General features: G+C 38.3%; 1 protein-coding gene across 5 annotated transcripts in view; it reads left to right on the top strand.

Moving 5' to 3' along the window:
* Svp (steroid receptor seven-up, isoforms B/C) overlaps positions 1 to 20,551 on the top strand; it is a 278,507-nt gene that overhangs the window by 145,340 nt on the left and 112,616 nt on the right. For 3 of the 5 annotated variants that reach the window (XM_072891408.1, XM_072891409.1, XM_072891410.1), the window contains one exon: positions 7,811 to 7,893. Coding sequence is in view for 2 of the 5 variants with exons in the window: in XM_072891405.1 (XP_072747506.1) it covers positions 19,809 to 20,154 (346 nt within the window). In the remaining 3 variants the exon portion in view is untranslated. Of the gene's footprint in view, positions 1 to 7,810; positions 7,894 to 18,163; positions 20,155 to 20,551 lie in introns of those variants that run through there. The other 2 variants (XM_072891405.1, XM_072891407.1) reach the window with 2 other exon arrangements.

The raw sequence follows: 20,551 nt of genomic DNA, 5'->3' as shown, positions 1-20,551 counted from the left end.
TCGATAGCATATGCACGATGCAATGTCGTTGATTTCACATCGTTATCCCGATAATCCTGTAAAATCGGCCCGAAATGTTCGCATATTGTTCTTTCGGTCGCGATTGATTACAAACCAGATATCGGCGCATAAGGAGTGAATCGTGTAATGAACAAACGTTTGTAAAGTGTCTAGTCTTTGGAAAAATATGGAAAACTTGGAATTTTCAAAGATTTCGTTTGTATTTGGAAAAATCAGAGAAACCTCATGAATTTTATTAGGATTCAGGGATCCAGGTATTATTTCGAAAATTATGTTTTTTGTCATTTTTCTCTTATATTGTAAACAGTCAGCCGTGTGCGGGAAACTGGCGCCTCATTAATTATTGAGAGTTCTGGATTTAATTTTAACAGCTTGAGTTCTTGATTCTTAAATAAATAGTTTTGATTAACAAAAAAAGCTCAGGACAAATTGAGACATTCACGAGGTGTCTTTCTTTGACGATTTTTTTTAGTATTTCTTATCAGATTTTAACTGCTTGAAAATTCTACAATACATTTTACAAGGAGCTCTAGGCGTTAAAATTTTAAGAATATTAATTACACAAATTAGTCTGAGATGCCAGACATAAGTAGTAATTATAAGTCAGACGCTCGCATCTCCGCTCGCATCTCCGCTCGCATCTCCGCTCGTTTATAATAAATTAATTATGTACAAAAGGCATCATTAATGCATTTGAAAATAAATTTATGCACATATCAATACGTTTATATACTTTATATTTACATCATAAATGAAAAAAAAACATATATATATTCCGATATTTACATAAGTTTAATGTGTCAAGGCCTTAATGACCCCTTCTGTACATACTATAAAGATGATAAATTATATATTATATTATTCTATTAGTTGTTAACGAACATGTATTTGTTTGTGTTTAAAAATATTTGAATAATTGCAAGATTCCTTCGTAAAACGTAATACTTGTATATAATGTTTATATATATAATATTATTGAATAAAAACTTTGCGTGCTTTTGTTGCATGTACATATATATGATAGTATATTCCATGATTATAAATATTATATATTCTTGCTAGATTTTAAACGCTTGAGAATTCTACAAAAAGTTCTATGCGTAAAAATTAGAACAAATTAAATCGCTTGAGACACTGAAAAAAAAATGAAATTCCGTATTATACCGGGATCTCTCCACTCTAATTTGTTTAATAAATCATCTAATAATTTTTACGCATACTTAAAACTCTGTTCAGAAAGTATAATATCTCGATAAATCGCAAATAAAAATTAAAATAAAGCATTAATTAATAAAGCATAATTAATATAAAGTTATTAAATATTTACAAAAATAAAGAGATAGTAAAAAGGCAATAGGAGCGAGAAGATTAGCTTTGATTAGCAATGTGGGTTAAATTCTCCAATTCTATTAATGTGTCAGAAAATTATATTGATAATTAGTACATTAGTAAATTATTTAATTGATATTGAAATAAAATACGTGAACGTTTCGATCCGTATTCGGATCCTCTTCAGCGCAACGCATGAAATAAACGTAATTACTATGTAGTAAAATCTTGAAATGTTTATAATCGCAAAGTCAAATCGCAAAACAATAATAACATGCCGTCGGTTTATAATTAAAACATAAGATAAAAATTAGATCGGTTGCTATTTTGTCGGAATGAAAGTTAACGCTCATTACACGAATACATGATGTCACTAATCTGAATTGTTCGATCATATTCTAATAGTGATGTTTTTTTATATAAACTAATTATCAATATAATTTTCTGACACATTAATAGAATTGGAGAATTTAACCCACATTGCTAATCAAAGCTCCTCGCACCTATTGCCTTTTTACTATCTCTTTATTTATTGTTAAGGAGCTCATACTCAATTTTATTTACAAAAATGTATTAAAAATTGTTCACATTTGTTTAATCACTTAAAACTCGATAACTATCAACATCGTTAGTCTGGAAAAATTAAATTTGAATTGAAGCAAAGAATTCGACAAGTGTTTTCGAGCGCTTCTGTATACACGCGAGATTGCGTAAATAATACGAATTGTCGATGTCATGGTACGCGTTTGCGCGTACGTGCTTATACACCGAAGAAGAACAGGGGTGAGGGGCCACAGAGCCAGAGACCAGAGATGGAAGGAGAAAACTGCAGATTGGAGCTGAAAAAGAGAAACAGAGAGAAAGAGAGAAAGAGAGTGAGAAAACACAAGAGGGATGCGACGAATGTTGGGGTGCAAGCTTCGAAGCTACTCGCTCGTAGTACATGTGGGTGTAGGTGGCTCTCAGGGGCTGCAGAGATGCGAATGAACGGATTAAGGGATGATCCCTCGGCACGGGAGAGGCGCCCGCCCTGTCGGCGACGTTAACAGGATTGACGATTAACGTGTGGGTGGTTAGTATGCAACCGTTTTCATTGTTGCCAGCCGGGGCGTAGGCCTCTCGTGCTACAGTGAGAGAGCAGCGGAATGGTTCCCTTGAATATTTAACGGCCGGGAGATGCAGCCAAACGGGAAAGAAACGAGAGCGCAATAAGGGAAAGCAAAGATGGGCCCCGTACCAGGGCGTATTATCGCGTACCGCTTCGTCACTTGATCCGGGATTGGATTCTCGTCGATTTCGCCTGGCTACTTCTGGATAGCACGAAAGAAAGAAATGTTTCTTTTCTTTCTACGTACGAATAAATTTTGTGTTAAAATTATTGTTTTAATATTATTATGTTGATAGTTGTCATAAAAATAGTTTGCCACGCTTTTTGGTTTAGTAACTAATTAATTATTTTTTTTTATAATACTAACAATTTATGCTAATATACATACATTAATCAAAATAAGATTAACTATGTTAATTTTTAATTGATTCAACTTTTTCACTTTTAAAATGATAAAATTGCGCAAAAGTTGCGAAATAAAATTGTCCATATGGTCGAAACGTCGTGTAAATAAATTGAATAATTTTGGCTAGTCAGGTCGTTTTTAATTAACCCGTTGTTTATAATCAAATACTAGCGACTTTAATAACTTATAATTTTAAATAAAATTGTCTCGCTAATATTTATTTTATTATTATTTTTATATAAATAATATAACCGACAAGTCGGAATTCTAGCTACGCAATTTTCATAAATCAAGAAAATACAAGTCGCACACTAGAAAGTAGCCACGAGATCGTTCGAGCGGAAACTGCCAGCCAGCAAGCCGTTTTTCTTTTCTCCGGCATATTGTTTCGGTTATGGGCGATTTTGGCCGGGTCTCGGGCCACCCTGCTGATTAATGCTTATGTAATTCATTGCACGAGACGTTAAAGGCATAATCTCCGCGGCCTAACTGGCAGCCCCCGTCGTCTCATCTTCCTCCTCTTCCCCCTTCCTTCGGGCATATCAGTTACCGCGGACAGGTATATGCACAGAACAGCCCATTGGGGCCTCACCTGGCGCGCACGGACTGACCGTGGTTTTGTTTCTCACGAGCAACAAGGGGCACGGGCGCCATTGTTTATACATAGCACAGAGTAATTACCTTTCGGAATCTCGTCGTCACCGCTGTCGTTGTCCGCTACAGGGACCCACGGTCCCTTCTCTTAGCCTACGGGCCCTCGTTCTCCCTCCTTTCCTTTAAGGATAATCGATCTCCCTCATGTTTTTGCCCTCGACCATGAGGTTATTCGCAGGAATCTCTCGATTTTATTCTGATTAAATTCTGACTTTAATACATTGATTTGATTGTTAATAAGATTATGTAAAACTAATATATATATAAAATATATTTAATATCATATAATAGTATTTTTGCAATAATTTATTATCGCATTTTTAAATTATTTTTAAATAGAACAACAGTGTATGACAATTTTCTAATAATTTTATTAAAATGGAAATATTGTTTTGTACTTCCATACAATATAATGTGATCATTTCTAAAATTTTAATTTTACACAATATAGATCAGAAGACATAATGTACGTACAATCCTAGAGTTTTAAAGATAAATGAAGTAATATTTTTTTAAGCCCCACAACTGACGCGTTAATCAGTATCGAAAAAACATACCGGTTTTTGTTTAAATTACATCCGTTTCTTGCATCGCAATTTGTACTCTTCGAAATTATTATCGACTTTCATTGGAGGATGTAAGAAGAATTTTTTCAGTTAAGAACTCTGCGCGCGATCAATTGAGAGAGGAACCGCGAGAGGGAAGAGACGGGGAGGAGGAGAAAGAGGATCGCAGATGCTTTTCAGAATATTCGCTGATATATCGAAGCGGGCTCAATAATCATTGGCGAGGCTGACGGTCAGCGGTCGGGCCGTCTATTCACGCGGTGTTACGCAGCCTTTCACGGATATCGGGTTGCCCATTAGCAACTAGAGAGGCTGTCCAGTAATTACGGCTTAATTAATCTCCCGGTGCCGTGCTCCTTCTCTCCTCTCGGTCCTGCCGACTGATTAACGTTCGCCACTCTCAAAGGAAGAGCCGACCGCGCGATGACCTCTTGCGCCGAAAACCAGCTACCAGCTTCCCTGTGTACGCGCTTGTTCTCGTTGACGGGGAAGTACTGCTTACGTTATCCTAAACGCTTGATCATGTCACAAACTCTTATGCCGAAATGCACGCATTAAAGCAAGTGTATTACATTTAATGTTAAATATTTTTTTATCTAATATGACAGCGGCAGGTATTATTTCTCGAACTTTCTGAGAATTAAATAATCATTATATTTAGTGTTTCAGGAATTTTCTTTTATACGTAAAAGAGATATTGTCTAATAACAAAAATTTCCATATTATTCAACATTGCGATAAAATTTTAATCTTTGCTCAGTTTTCCCTTACTGTCTGAACTATATTGACATATTAATAATTTCAAGAAAATTTGAATTTTTCATTAAAAAATATCTTTATATATAATTAAACATAATCACATACCATTTTAAATAAAGTTATATTCTAAAAATAAAATTTCCAAAGTTTAGCAAACTATTTTGCGGATATTTTGTTTCTTACAATAATTTAAGTTTCAAAGTTTTATCGCTTAATTTTATTCAAAAAAATTACAAAAAAATTTCTGAAATGTTTTTATTAGTTTACGATTTTATTATCAAAATTAATTGTAAATATAGCAATTCGTGTAAATAGTATTTCTTTTATATCAAATCATCTTGACTCTTCAGATGACGAGAGAGTTACGTGCTCGAAAAAAGATACAAGTGCTTACGCTTGTTTTTAGATGCGCATCCTCTTGTGCGACGCGCTAACGCTCATCGCTTCTCTTTGCATCTAATTTAGCTTTTGTGCAAGATCTCTTCTAGTCGCACAGGTGAACAGGTAGACAGTAAACAACTGAATCAGCTTACCATTTTTCGAGGGGTGCAGAGAGAAGCGTCCCCGCCGGGTTTGGTGAGTCGTCGAGCGCGCTCGACTAAAAGATTCATGGAGCAGAAAAACACTAGCGCGCGTATTGCGTTCCCGCGCGGTGAAAGAATAATAGGAGGGGATTTTGTTACAGTCACGAGTCTTTGTCGCCATTGTCTAACTAATTATGAAATACTGCCGAAGATACTCGGACGAGGCAACTGTGGCGAACGACGAAGGGTTGACCGACGAAATGTCTCTTAGGCTTCGACGAGTTTTATTGACTTTGTAATGGACGCTGCAACGAATATAATATAATATCTTTTTTACGGTAATCACGTTTAAACATATCAGAAATAAGGGGATTTTTCTTTAAATTTTAAATGGGGATATATTTATTGTTATATAGAGCGATTAGTTAACTCGAAACGTTTCAGACTATCAATATCCTTCTAAAATGTTTTATATTTTATATTATATTTAATGTATTATAATTTGAAATTAAAAATATAGAGAATAACTTTAAATTTTACCTAATAAAATTAACTTAAACGTAATAAATTGGAGAAAAAATTAGAAAAAGATATGGCATTTTTATTAAATTGTTTGAAAAATGTACTATACGTATGATTTTTCATTTGAAACATTCAATTTATTAAAGTTGTTTGTTTGCAGAAAAATAACGGTAACGCTAGGAAAACTGAATCAGTCAAGAATGTCGTCCTCAATAGCCGTTAAAATCGAACAGACAAGCGCGTCAGTCAAAGGAAGCAGCAAATCGAAGAGCGAAACGCCAAGAAGCTTTTGCGCTCGAACACGATCGCCCCTCATCAATTACACGGCTGCCTAATTAACTGCGTCGAACTATTTTACGATACCGGCTGCGCTACGCTAATTATTTATTGCATGCTACATCGATATCCTTTACGCGGCGATAGGTCTCTTATTCATGATTTCTCACCTATAATAAATCACACATAAACGCGTAATAATCGCGAAATCATAGATATTTTCTAATGACGTCCATTAAATTCACCGTTAACGCAGCTATCGCTATACGCGCTTCAATGTTTAATAGAGAAGAGAGAATGAATAAATTTATTATAAATTAATTTATACAAAGTAGTGAAATGCTATTTTACGTAAATTATTACGTATGTGATTATGTTTAATTATATATAAAGATATTTTTTAATAAAAAATTCAAATTTTCTTGAAATTATTAATATGTCAATATAATTCAGACAGGAAGGGAAAATTGAGCAAAGATTAAAATTTTATCGCAATGTTGAATAATATGGAAATTTTAGTTGTTAGACAATATCTCTTTTACATTGACTTGAAATTCTCTTTTAACTACGATTTGCAAACTATGATTATTTGGCAGAAACTCATGCACGATCGTGATCGCGATCGATCGACAACCAAATTTTCATGGATGGGGTCAGGTCGCATCGCAACACCTGTCGTTAATGCGTGGCCGTACGCGATCCTAAAGGAGCATTACTGTCAGCCTCTCTTGGTAGTTCGTTAATATTTCTCTGCCGCAATCTTACATGGCGCGCCGTACCTTTTATCGCACGGGTCCTTCTCTCTTTCTCTCTCTGCCGCGTTCTCACTCTCGCGGGACCCAATCGATACCAGCACGCTCATCAGCGTCCGACGTTAACGAGTAACGTTCGGACACCTAATGATGGACAAGTTTTCTCCTTGAGGTATGCCAGCCGGAATTGAATCGAGATGCAAATTACAGCGGGCCGGACCCGCGCTCTTCGCGCCTCTCCACAAATAGGGCCGCCGTCCTTAATACCGTGCTCGCGCGAACGGCCATGCGATGTATCTACTAACGATCGGCCACAATGAGTAATGGAATTTATCGTGCGAGCTGTTCGCCAGACTTTGCTCGAAAGTCTTTGTGAACTTTAGTACCGGTAGTACTCTCTTGCCGAAGACCGCGCGTACAAGCGAGAACGTAATCGCGGACTGTGCTCATTAATCTGGTTAACGAGATCATGAGTTTATTACTATGGAACATGTAACGCGAACATTTTCCATATAGTAATATGCGTATGGACAACCCATGCCATGTTATCTAGATGTAATTTGCCGTCGTACATATAATCTACCAATAAACTTCCACGGGAAGACTTCTTCATCTTGATATACTTTATAGGAAGAGATTATTAAAATTATTAATAATTTCCTCGGACAATTTTGCACCTTTTTTTAGTTAAAAAGATTTATCTGTGTAAAGAAAATAATATTCATAAATTTTCTAGAACGACGAAATAAAAAACTTTGCTGCTAAAATTAACAATGATAACAGTTTATATTAATACCTACATTATCGCTTCACACGCATAAAAGATTGTATAATGTATAACTTTTATTTTTTATAAACTAATCTAAATTATTTCTTTTATTTTTTATATATAGATACCAGTCATTATACAGCCAAGTACCAATTATTATTTGTCATCCTGCCGTTCCATCTGATAAGTGTCATCCATGCAAATTCTGTGAGTATTTTTACAGTTGTTTCATATATTGACTCTAAAAAAAACGTCACAGTAGTTAGCATCATTTTCCGATATGAAATAATAGCTCGATGCATATAATGCGAGAGTCAAAGGAGGCTAGGCTACCGTGAGAGGCGCCGATAATTATTTGCCGAGGGGTGTCAACGAGACTAATGACGTCCGTAGATGGCGAGCGCTTTCGACGGGTTGCGTTGACGCAACAACGATTCCGCGTCGTTCTCTCTTTCACCTCGCTCTTCTCTCTCCGGCTAATCATCCTCAATCATAATCACGCGCGATCGTCGCGTCGATCAGACAGATTGCGCTTTATCGCCAGAATTAACGTATGGCATGCCTCGCAACCGTACTATGTACTGTCAGAGTGGCTCGTATTCCTTTTGCCTCGCGTTATTATTATACATCGACTATCTTGCCGTCTTCGATATATGTAGCTGCACATTGTAAATAATATCTGTTTGTTCGTGTTTTATTTATCTTTAATTATTTAATTAAACGTGCAAAACCATGTTAAACTGCAGAAGATAAATAGTAACCATTTTATCGGGTTTTTGTTTATTTTGAAGACGGTTGTTTTAAGATAATTTTTTTTTAAATTATGTTATTACAGTTTTTATATAAAGTATATTTTTGAAATAACAAATGTACTGTTATTAACAATAGTTATATAATGAATATTTGACATGAATTACATTCAATTTTTAATTTTTAGCAAGAAATTAAAATTTGCATATTGGAAATAAATTTACAGTTTGCTTCCTTTTTTTTATAGCTAATTTCTATATATTTTATCTTACAGCTCTATTAAGATTAATTGTTTTAATTGTTTCATTCCTTTAAATACATACATTTAAAATTCTTACAAACAATAGCGTATAATACATACTAAAGATAAATGTGTTTTTCTTATACGTTTTTTCTTTTGTATCTTCTGTGCATATTTATACAATGTGTGTAAAAAAGTTGAAAATTTACTTAACGTATTCAGATTGCAGCAATTAAATAATGACGGGCTTCTTGAATAATAATCCTGTCTTTACGAAGCTTCTTTTTTGCGAGTGCTGAAAATCGAACAACGGTCTCGGGATTTCGGTTTTGAACATCCGGTTAAAGCGCAGAACCGAGGAATGGGTTTTTAATCAGGGTGTTCCGGACAATAGGCTCCCCAGGGGGCAACAGCCACCCTTGTAGTACCTTTCTTCGCCCTTCGTACACGAAGGTGCCTCGAAACACCCCATCGTGCGTGAGGAGTTTCTCATTATTGCGGACGGCCTATATATCGTTGATAGTATCGTAATTTTTCTTTCGCGCAATTTATTGCGTTACAATCAATGCAGAAGCACAGAAATAGTATTCTTGAACTTTGAAGAATACTTAACTTTTTTTTATTATAATCATACAAAGTTTTTAGTAATGAAAAAAAGGATTCTATTCATATTTGTTAACAATAATTTTTTTCATGATAAGACTATTTTAGTAAATTTTCTTAATTATTATGCGCTGACTAAATAAATATTGGTTTCCAAATTATATCTATAATAGATAAAGAAAAATAGAACTGCACAAGTAAATAAATAATTTATTATATATATTTATATATATGTTTATTTGTATGATTATATAAAATAATTAATGACAAAATAATTTTTTTAAGAATAATACATAGGTTATAAATTAATATTTATTTCTATTAAATTTAAATATCTTCTTCAGTTGTTTTAGATAGAACTTTTTTGATGCAAAGATATAACAGCATGAAAGAAGAGATTTTAATTAGTTTTTAAAATATAATATCTATATATTAATGATATTAATCAACTTTAAAATAATCAGAAAATTTAAGAAAATTCTCTTTGCATCAAATACTTATTCAAGAAACATAGAGGGGTATTAATTCGAGCTAGGGTGGTTACAGGAGGGTCAAAACGGCTCATTATCACGAATACGAAACCGCGCTCTCGCGGTACGCCGAGCGTGGTTGAAAGTGAAACCGCGCGGTGCAATCAGCGGCGGCCATATGTCGCTCGGGTGACGTTACGCGCGTCGTCAATCGAGGGGAAACGCGATTCGATCCCTTCCGACATGTCTCCCCCGATGCCATTCTACTACTCGAAAAACTCCCCCGTATCTTCTGTATTCCTCTTATTCGCACCGACTTGTGTCCCGCGAATCATCTCAGTCATTACCAGTGCATCAAATTTGACACTCGACAAATGCGCTGTTCGTCATTTAGTTTTGACTATTTTATGTATATAAAAAAGATATTATAAGTTTGAATTTACAAGCGCTTTTTTTAAATATAAAAAAATTATACATATGAAAAAGTGGTGAATTTTTTATTTTCTGAAAAAGTGGTGAAAATGTTTTGTGCTATTCAGAATTGGTAATATAATGTAGAACCTAAGCAAAAGAACAAGAGTAGCAGACTTTTTTGTTTTAATAATTGTTGTCATAATTGTTAACTAAATAAAGAAATTAATTATATTTTAAATAATGATTTTGAGACTAAATATTTTGATAACAATTTATACTTGAGCTTAAGTATAAGGTGCCAATGAAATTAGTTCAAAAATATATTAACGATCTTTTCTGACATTAGCCGTGAAAGTTTCTTTAACCAGCTGCCTCCTTCTTCGTCTACGAAGCTTTTCCATTTAGGATTGTCGAGAACGCGCAAGAAAGGTTAAACGTTCGATCGATGGATGACTGATGCGGATCTCACCTGCATGTGGCATCTGCAGTCGATGGACTCGCGCAACATTTTCCGTGAAATTTTGCAATTCGCTTAGTTCGCACCGTCACGGAATCTGTTTTCTCGGAGCTGCCAATAAAGCTGTTTACACACGAGAGGACTTCACGGGAGATTAATGATGAAACTCTATGAAAGTTTCTGCGCGGTTAAATGGCCGGCCGGTGTTTGATATAGAACCATTAGCGTTCCCTCCAGAACTGGTATCCGATTCTCTTTCATTCCTCGGAATCGTGAAATTTTCTCTCCGGTTTGTGCTGAATCGTTAATGATCGTGCACGGGATAACCATTGTCCATTTTCGGGTGATCGAAAGTAAATAGAACCGCGCGTCACAGTACATTTTATATTATAAGTTTCCGGTAAATAAATAATTAAAAAGTGTGCAAGATTAAATATTATTTCCTATAATTTAATTTTTATTCTAGTCATTTATTTTCGTTTTTTTGTTCACAACATGTTAATATCATCAGTATTAAAAATAATTATATTTTTGATGTATAAGAATTATATATTAAAAAAATACTTCTAATTTAAAAATTATAATAATATCAATATAATAGTTTTTTCATAATGATATATTAATAACTTGTTTAAAGTCTAAATTTTAATTTTTTTTTTTTTTTTGCAACAATAGCGAAATGTGGTGCTAGTTCTTTTTTTCTTTCATCTTATTTTGAAAGAAATATATCTGATTTTTCTATTTAATCAATATTTAATTTAATGCGAATGTTTTAAAGAAATTTAAGCTTTTTAATTTCCGAAAAATGTTTTATTTTTGAATGAAGAATCTACGTCATACGGTCGATGACTTGAAATGAGTGATCGTAAATAATAACGAGACAGTTGCCGATTTGAATTTTCGTGAGACCGGCCAGAGTAAGGAGCCCCGGAAAACCATTAATTTATCGTAAACGCGTCGAAGACCGGTGAATCCGACGGGGAGGTGCTGACCAGAGAAGAAGGGGGCACAGAGAGGAGGGGGCTTCGAGGTGCAAGGGTCCCGTTCCCGGCAAAATCCCTCTCGCAATCTTGACCCCGGATAATCATGGGACAGGTGATCCCAAAACTGGACGACTGACCGGTAACTTCGTCCGCCAAGACGAAGGGTCAAAATCTCCCCTATGCAAATGTCCTGGCAGAGGGTTCCTCCCTTACGGGGTATCGCTTGATTTATTGCTCAATCCGAAAGAGGAAGGTCCGGCCGATCTCCGTCTTTTTGGATTGTGATTCGAATTTCACGCAAAGTGCCGAAAATTTCCTCGCGATATTGTTCACTACGAGAACACCTTGGTCTGTATTCTATTTTTGCGTTTGATGCTGAATATAACTAAATGTGAGTTTCAATTTGTATTTGATGTATAAGATATATTATAGTCGATATTATAAAATTATAAAGATAATTTCACATACACGTATAAAAGAAGTGATAATTTAATATAATATTTAAAAAATTGTGATTAAATATAAAATAAGAATTCTAATTTTTATTTCATAAAAGAAAACAATAACACAAGTTCTTTTATTTTATTTAAATTGCTTATCCTATCGCGCCATTATCTTCATCACTTTTCAAGAATAAGAATAATTACTACTGAAAGATCAGCGATCGTAGCAGCTTTTAACGCCGTCCGCACTGAGTAATCAAGCGCCTTTTTCATTACAACAGTTACCGTTCTCATTGCGATTTCAGTCCTTAAATCGTCGTAGTCCTCCTTTGCCTCCTATCTCTCTGTCTACCTTCGTCCATCTTTCTGTCTTTCTCGCTCGGACATTCTCCGCAGAGCAGTTTCTTTGGCCGGTGATAAAACGGGACGCAATAAAGGAGGAAGCGTTATTAGGACTTCGTCCTTTTGCTCGGCGAACCCTAAGCCCGAGAGAGTCTCCGACCGGCTCCGACAACCATCGACGACAAGGGGTTGAACCGCTGAACCTCCAGAGACAAATCCGACGATGAAACTCAAGTTTCGAGCTCTCTCGTCTTTTTCTCTTATTCCTCTCTTTCTCTTTATCTCGCTTGCGCGCAGTTCATAAATAAATTAATTAAACGCGGCAACTGATAATGTTAAAATAATACCGTTTGTGCGGGACACAATGGGGTAATAGTGGGCGGAGACAGTTGAAATGGACAAGAAATACATGTATTTATATATATATATATATATATATATATATATATATATATATATATATATATATATATATACATATCTATATCCAGTCTCTCGCGCAGTTCTTAAACTGGTTCCTCCCGGAGTTAATTTCGCGGCATTAACAGTCGAAAGAGTGCGAACAAAAGGGCTGCGAGGGTAGAGAAGACAGATAAGGGATAGAAGGAGACAAACGCAGGAAATATGAACACACTCATAATGCAGGCGCCGCCTCCACCGCCGTCGTTGTTGCCATCGTCGTCGTCGTAGTAGTCGTCGTTGTCGTCGTCGTCGTCGCCGTCGCCGTCGCCGTCGTCGTCGTCGTCGTCGTCGTCGTCGTCGTCGTCGCCGTCGTCGTCGTCGTCGTCGTCGTCGTCGCGACGACCGCGAGCAGTGATTCTCTCCCTCGAATCTGAAACTTACAATCGCATAAATATTTTTCTCGATCCTTTCCGGCGTGCTCTCTTTTTCTCCCTTTTTCTTTTAATTTCTCAATCCTAAGAAAGTCAACGACGTCAGTGATAAAGGATTAATGACACCTTTTAACCGATAATTCGAAAGACACATAGAGTTTTTCTGGTTTTAACTCTTTAAGGTATTTCGTTATTAAATTTGTAAAGTTCAAGTAACAAGGAAATGTTTATTCCAACGAAAATATAAATATCATTGATTGTAATAAAGTGATCTCTCATTTTATAGCGACCAATTTATAAGTAAAATTACGAAATGTGTATAAAGTAAAAAAATATTACATGTGAATGTAGATATGTGTTTGAGAAAAATAAGTTTAAGAAACATTTTACTTATACATGTGTATAAATATGTTTTTCTTTCAATGAGTTTACAATTTATTAATATAATATACAAACATGGTGTTATTAATGTTACACTACATTAGGTAAATCAATAACGCAATTTGAACAAAAAAGGAAATGAGCAAGAAAATCATAAATGTAATCGATAAAATTCCAGTCTTAATCGCGATTACGCGAATATCACGGGGATGAGAACCACGTTTGGAAAAAAAGTCTGCGCTACTTTATGTACACGGAGCAAACAAGCCCGAGAGTTCGGTAATAAACCTATCAAAGACGTACGGCAAGATTACACGACCATCGGATGCAGGGGCGGGTAATATCTACGCTCCTTGCGGAAAGTTGAAAGATTGGAAAAATATCCGGATCGCCGTTTGCATTTCGCGAACTCGCTCGCGACTCAAACAAGCAATCAACTTTCTTAGTACTTAATTAATAATACAAGATAAATATTTGTTCAACAAAACATACCGCATTTTTTCTTCCCAATTGATTTATGACGTAAAACCTGTGTTTATATAAAAAGATTATAGAATCGATAACATTTAATGTACAACACATATCTAGTATTATAAAATATAACAAAGTGTTTATTATTATACTTAATTTATTTTTTAGTATTTTTAATAATTTTAATAACGCGACAGTTTTTTTAATAGCTAATAATGAGCAACTTTAAAATTTATACACACACACACACACACACACACATTTATACAGTTTTACCAGTTTGATCGTAATTATTTTCACACACACAATATTTCCAATTAAACATTTGTAATAATAAAAGGAAGAAAATGCATATTAAAAATTTAATTTCTCTTTGGATTTTACGGATTGTGAATATATCACGAATATTTCGCAAAAATGTCACGTGACGCGAGTGCACCACAAAGTGTGACAATTTCGATAAATCGTTTTGAGAACGGCGAGTCAACGGGCAAGCTCAGGCGCGGTTAAAAGCACGACCGAGAGGGTGGAAAAAGGTCGTTGCGTGATCCAAGGAGCGTCGCGACGGCGAAGGAAACGGGAAAGGAGGGGACAGACGATAGGAACGGCAGAGGGGGTAACTTTTGAAGGAAAGAGGGAGACGAAGGGTCTCGTGCGTTTTCGATGTACAAAAAGTAATTACGGGATGGTTTCCGGTAATCATATCTAGAGCGCATTGAATGAGCGCATTGTTCGGGCACCCCTTCACCGATATGCACTTGTACGCGGCGCCCCTGCCTCTCCTCTTCGCCCTCGACTCATCATCAGAACTTCCACCCTATCGACGTATACTCACGACGACCACATCGCATACGTATCCCTTCCTATAACTATAACGCACGCTTGCTCACCCCCGGCGGCAGTTGCGGGAGCTGCGGTTATACCGCAGGTTGTTCCTGGGTTCACCACGGGACGTTCCCGTCACTAACGGTGGTTAATGCCTCGAGCGATTTGAGATTTTTTGAATGCTTTCCGCCTTGTTACCGGATCCGAGGTTTTCTAAAGACGGGTATATATGATACGAGCGAGTCTCGCGCGCGAACACGAATATACGAAAAATTATTAAGAAAAATAGCTTGATTTGATAAAAACGAAATAATAAGTTTAATTTACAAACTTTAAACTTTTAAACCCATCAATCTCGGCATTGCAGTTTTTTTGCACAATTTATTTAACTATAATTAAAATATAGTTGTAAAATATCTTTGATTTATGTATATGTGCTGTAGTAAGTAAACATTAATCGAAAACTTAAAATGAAACATTCCTTTCCATCTTATTTTTTACAAAAGAGATTATTTTTAAGCGAGCAAAAAATCCACATAAAAATTGGTGCATCTTGATACATCTATGTATATAATAAAAATGTAAAAGGTATTTATAATGCATACTTAAACACGATGTACATGATGATTAAAAAATGCATTTATTATTATTAAGATAATATATCACTTATATTATAAACAAGCGCAGCTCAATTTTTTATCATAAATTTTATAATTTTAATATAATTGAGAATTTTTGACAAGATTACAGAAATAAAAAAATTTCATTTTTAATATATATATATATATATATATATACACATATATATAAAACACTGATTGCGAATATGGAAAAAGATATAATACAAATGTAAGAAAAAATACATAGTAATAAGAATAAGATAATTAAGAACAGAAAAAGATTTTACATTCTTTTCAATTTAATTTCCTAGTAGCACAAGTACTAGAAGCAGAAAACAACGTTGTTTTTCCACGAAATTGTTTTTCGATGAAATAAAATCCCAAAATGTCGATGGAAATGATAGAAGCGATGACGTCGTTAGGTGGAATGTTAGTACGCGAAATTCGATGCGGTCACAGTCTAAATTTGACCCTCGACAACGTCGACGACAGTCGGAGGTCGCATTTATTGAGTTTGATTCAAGAACGCGAAGTGCCAACGACTCGCTCCGATCTTTGAGTCTCGTACTCTTGTCTCTCGTTTTTCGTTCGTCTGGCCAATCGACTATTCATTGTTCGCTATTTGCGTGCACGCAGCCCGTAGAGAAAAAAATCGTGCTTTCCGGCGGTGGATTGAAAGGGCAAATTCTTCGCGGTCGAATCAGGCGTCGAAGATGTCTCCTTTCGATTACGTTTCTTGGCGAGAAGATCGCCTTACGCGCTTGCTCTGGGTCGATTACAACGCAGAAAACAACCGAGAACGGCTGTGCGATAAGAATGTTGACGACGGTTTATTGGTAACGGAATGTAGGATAAGATGATTGATGACGTAATGTAAAATTTGCTTCTTTTTTTTTTTTAGCTTTAGCGTGTTTTTACACAAAGAGCGTTTAAGATGAAATAAAGTTATGCTGATATGAGAAAAAAAAGGAAAATGTAATTAAATGCTAATTTTATTAGACATTTTTTATTTGTCTTTGAGAAAATCCAATATCATAAAAAAAATAATTGCGAATTTAACGATCATCAAACTATACATATATAGCATTAAATCGATGTTTTCAGCATAGGAAATATATATAACAAACGATAAAGTTGAAAAGAAAGATTGAGCGTGCGGAATATCGGATCCGGACGGTTAGGTTCGGAGAAACTATGTACGAACGACGCATTGCAGAAGGAAGACGATGAAACGAGAGGAAGCAGGATAGAACGTGGAAGTGCAAGTGAGATCCGAGAAGAGAGCAAAGAGCATGACAAGAGCGAGGCTGTAGGGGCGCAGGGCTGCGACCCGACTGACCCTACCTCGATGCCCCAGCCGCCTTCGGAGCCCTCTCTAGCCCTACTCCGCGCACCCTTACCCTCACCCTTAGCCTCCGGGGGTGGATGGAAGGCGGGCCGGCCCATTTTTCGCGCCCCACTTGACTCCACGTCCTCATTGGCTGCCGCCCTCTCGCTCTGACCTCTCTTCCCTTGGCTGCTTCTGACACCGGCGGGGTGGACGGCCGCGTTCCTTCCACCTGGCTCCTTTTTCCATAGAAGAAAAGCAGAAGAACCAAAGATCCGGATGAAATGTTAATCGCTCGTCTACAGATCGTCGCTCCGTCGTCTACTTACCGACTAGTTTAACGGATGTTCACGAAGTAATGTTTTATTATTGTGCGGAAAAAATACGTTTTTTTTTTTTTTTTTTTTTTTTTTTTTTTTTTTTTTGTAAAATGATTAAAAATATATAGAGAATAATAATGTAAAATATCAAAAAATGGGGAAAAGCTGCTAGCAATTATATTAAGATTGTTTATTCACACTACGACATTTGCCAGAAGAACGATAGGAGTAATAATCAATGGAAATAAGCAAATCAGTTAAGTTGAAACGAAAAGCGATTAGAAATCGCGATATTAAAATGAGTCCAAGGTTGAATGTAGTGAATCGAACCCCTTCCCGAGAAGACAAAATTACTCGACAGGCGTTTAGAGACGGCGATGACGATTCGTGGTAGCAGTCGTGGTCGGTTTGATAAAAAGCGTAGTAATATGATCAGCAGGTTGAAGAATCTGGAGAGCTCAGTCGACGAGAGAAGAGATCAGAGAGAGAGAGAGAGAGAGAGAGAGAGAGAGAGAGAGAGAGAGAGAGAGAGCAGAGTGGTGGGATATGAGGGTGAAGGAGAGGACGAGAGAACGCGATAAGGAGAACTGCGAATCGCTTGTTCGTCGAGTTCGCGTACAAGAAGAAAAAGAGAGAAGGGGATGAGAAAGGAAGAACGAGAGAGAAGGAGAGTAGAGAGGAGAGGACGAATAGACTGACGGTAGACGGATAGATAGATGGAGAGCGATGCGAGGCATCGGTGCGGCGAGCGAGACGACCTCAAGTGATGGAGGGAGACTCGCTGATCGCGAGAGCGGGACCGAGAGAAGAAGGGAGAAACGGCGACTAGATCGAGGAGTCAAAGTGGGTACGGAACTACTCGGTCGGGCAACGCGTGCTGTTCAACCGGGGTAGGGCAGGCCCGTAGCCAATAAGAGGCCGACCGGGGCGCGCCCGGGACTCGACCCCACCTTCGGTAGCCATGGAAACTGGCGGAACCCGCGAGAAACCCTCGCGGGTTTGCGATGGTGGGAGACCCAGGTCGGTGTCAGGGGTCGCCTTAGTCGGCAGTCGGTCTCTGGTCGGCCCCAAGAATAGTCGTATCGAGGCGGTAGTCGAGTATCACCTCTCTTCTTCTTCTTCTCCTTCTCCTCCTACTACTACTACAGCACGGGCCGCCGCTCTGCTGCTCCTGCTGCCGTTGCTGCTGACGTTGCTGCTGCCGCCGCCGCCGCTGTCGCCGCCGCCGCCGCCGCCGCTGCTGTTGCTGCTGCTGCCCGGCGCTGCGAGCGCGCGACGGAGGGACGACACCATACGCACACCATCGCGCAACACGCATCCGCGAGAAGTACACGCGCACGCGAGCGAGCGGACGTATACACGAGACTCGCGCGCAAACGCGAGTGTCGCTAAGGACATACACGTTATATCGATTACATACGCGCACGTATGTACGTACGCACGCATGCAGGCAGGCAGGCAGGCAGGCAAGCACGCACGCGGACAAGAGTGATCTTTGCCGTATACTCTGATACGCACCAGAGCGCGAAACATCAAGCGCGACTCCAAAGGACGCGACTGCTCCGAATTGTTCTGGCTTGTCGAGACTTCGCTGTCTCTCTTTTCCACCTTCCCTAATGAATCGTGTGTCGTCGCTTTGATACTCCAAGAGTTGATGCTGGAATAGACCGATCAGTGTCGATGTGGATGTCGGGGTCTTTAACGCGAGACCTTTCGCCTCGGGAAATCGCGACGTGCACGTGGAAAAGTGAAGTGCCTCCAAGTGCATGATCGAGTGTGACCGAAATTGTTACTGTTTGATGTTGTTGTATCGTTCGCGATTGCCGTTTTACGCGCATTTGTCAAAAGTTTTCGCGATATGATACCGTGGTTGTTACCGCGTCAACAATTTGTGAGCGATAATTCATTGGAGCTACGAAATCTTTACTTAAAATATCTTTGAAGAAATCGAAAGATAGGACATACCTTCGATCTCTGTAGATTTCAGAGAATTATCTAATTGGAGATTTAAAGAACCAAGACGGAAGCGATCGAGAATACTACTTGAAAGAATCATAATGCATTAAAGTAGTAACTTTTCGATATCTTCAAGTGTCTGCAGTGTATAATTGCATTCGAACAATAATTGAAGAATGTTATGTCGATCTAGCCGTGTTTTTCTGGAAGTATGATAGGTTTCGAACATCTCCCGTATGATTTGTTTCATAATTATGCGCGCCCATCTACAGATCTATTCAGGACAGGAAGAAGTGAATAAAGAAACGTAACTTATAAACGAGAATTTTAGTAATAATCAACGAATAAAATATCATTAGGACATTGATTGTACCAGGATTTAGCACCTTTCCGGACCGAATAAATCCAGGAGGTTCGAGGAATTAACTTAACGATTCTGGTCGGAAGTGTCGAGGCGACCCGGAAACAGCCGGCCCCCGTCGTCGTCGGTCGCGGGTCACGGACAGGAAACCGGCAGGGTGGTTCGAGGCGGGACAGTAGGCGCGGACGCCCTGGCGACTGCCGGGGTGGTTTACCCGGCCGCGACGGCGACGTTGTTCCCTGGCCGGGTGCCAGCCGGACACCACCACCCCGAGTTCACCACCACGTTGGAGCTGGGGTTCCCGGCGCGCGGCACCACCGCCTCGATGGCGTTGGTCGCCCCGCCGCCCTCCTGGGCCTCGCGGGACCCCGGGGCCGCCCTGGGCGCAGCCGGCGGCGGCGGCGGCGGCGGGCCCCTCCAGGTAGGCCCGCCGCCGCCGATGCCGCCCGCGCATCTTACGCCCTCGGCAACGCCGGAGGACATCACCTGCTTGGTACCCGCCGGTTCGGTCCTGACTTCGAGGGACCCCTTGCCGCCCAGCACTACCCCTGGCAGCCAAGCCAACAGCTCGCAATCCGGCAGCTCGCAAACGGACAAATCGCCGAATATCGAGTGCGTTGTCTGCGGAGACAAGAGCAGCGGCAAGCATTACGGACAGTTTACTTGCGAAGGTGAGTGTGTCGTTTACGGTTTACGTAACGTGGCCTTTTCCGTTTGAAAAAGTGCGCTAAATTGTTTCCCGAATTATCGAGCACATTCTTAATGTTTATATCCATCGTGTGATGATCAGTGGATGTCAGCAGTCCAATGAGTATAAAATTGAGCGATTTGCGGTGACATTTTACGCTTCGTGACGCGAAACAATAAGCGAATGAAATTAGTTTCAAACTCGCATATGTTAAGAAAGATATGTCGGAGAACAAAAGCAAATCTATTATTACTTCATTACGATAATCCGTAAAATATTTTGAAATGAAACTGAGAGGAAAATGAAATGAAACTATACCACACACGGTGATTATTCTTGTGACTATTCAATTAATAAGCCGATTCTTCTTCTCGTTATTT

This window comes from Anoplolepis gracilipes, chromosome 4, assembly GCF_047496725.1.
Source record: "Anoplolepis gracilipes chromosome 4, ASM4749672v1, whole genome shotgun sequence".
NCBI classification, from domain to species: domain Eukaryota; kingdom Metazoa; phylum Arthropoda; class Insecta; order Hymenoptera; family Formicidae; genus Anoplolepis; species Anoplolepis gracilipes.
This window is presented reverse-complemented; position numbering and strand designations above follow the sequence as displayed.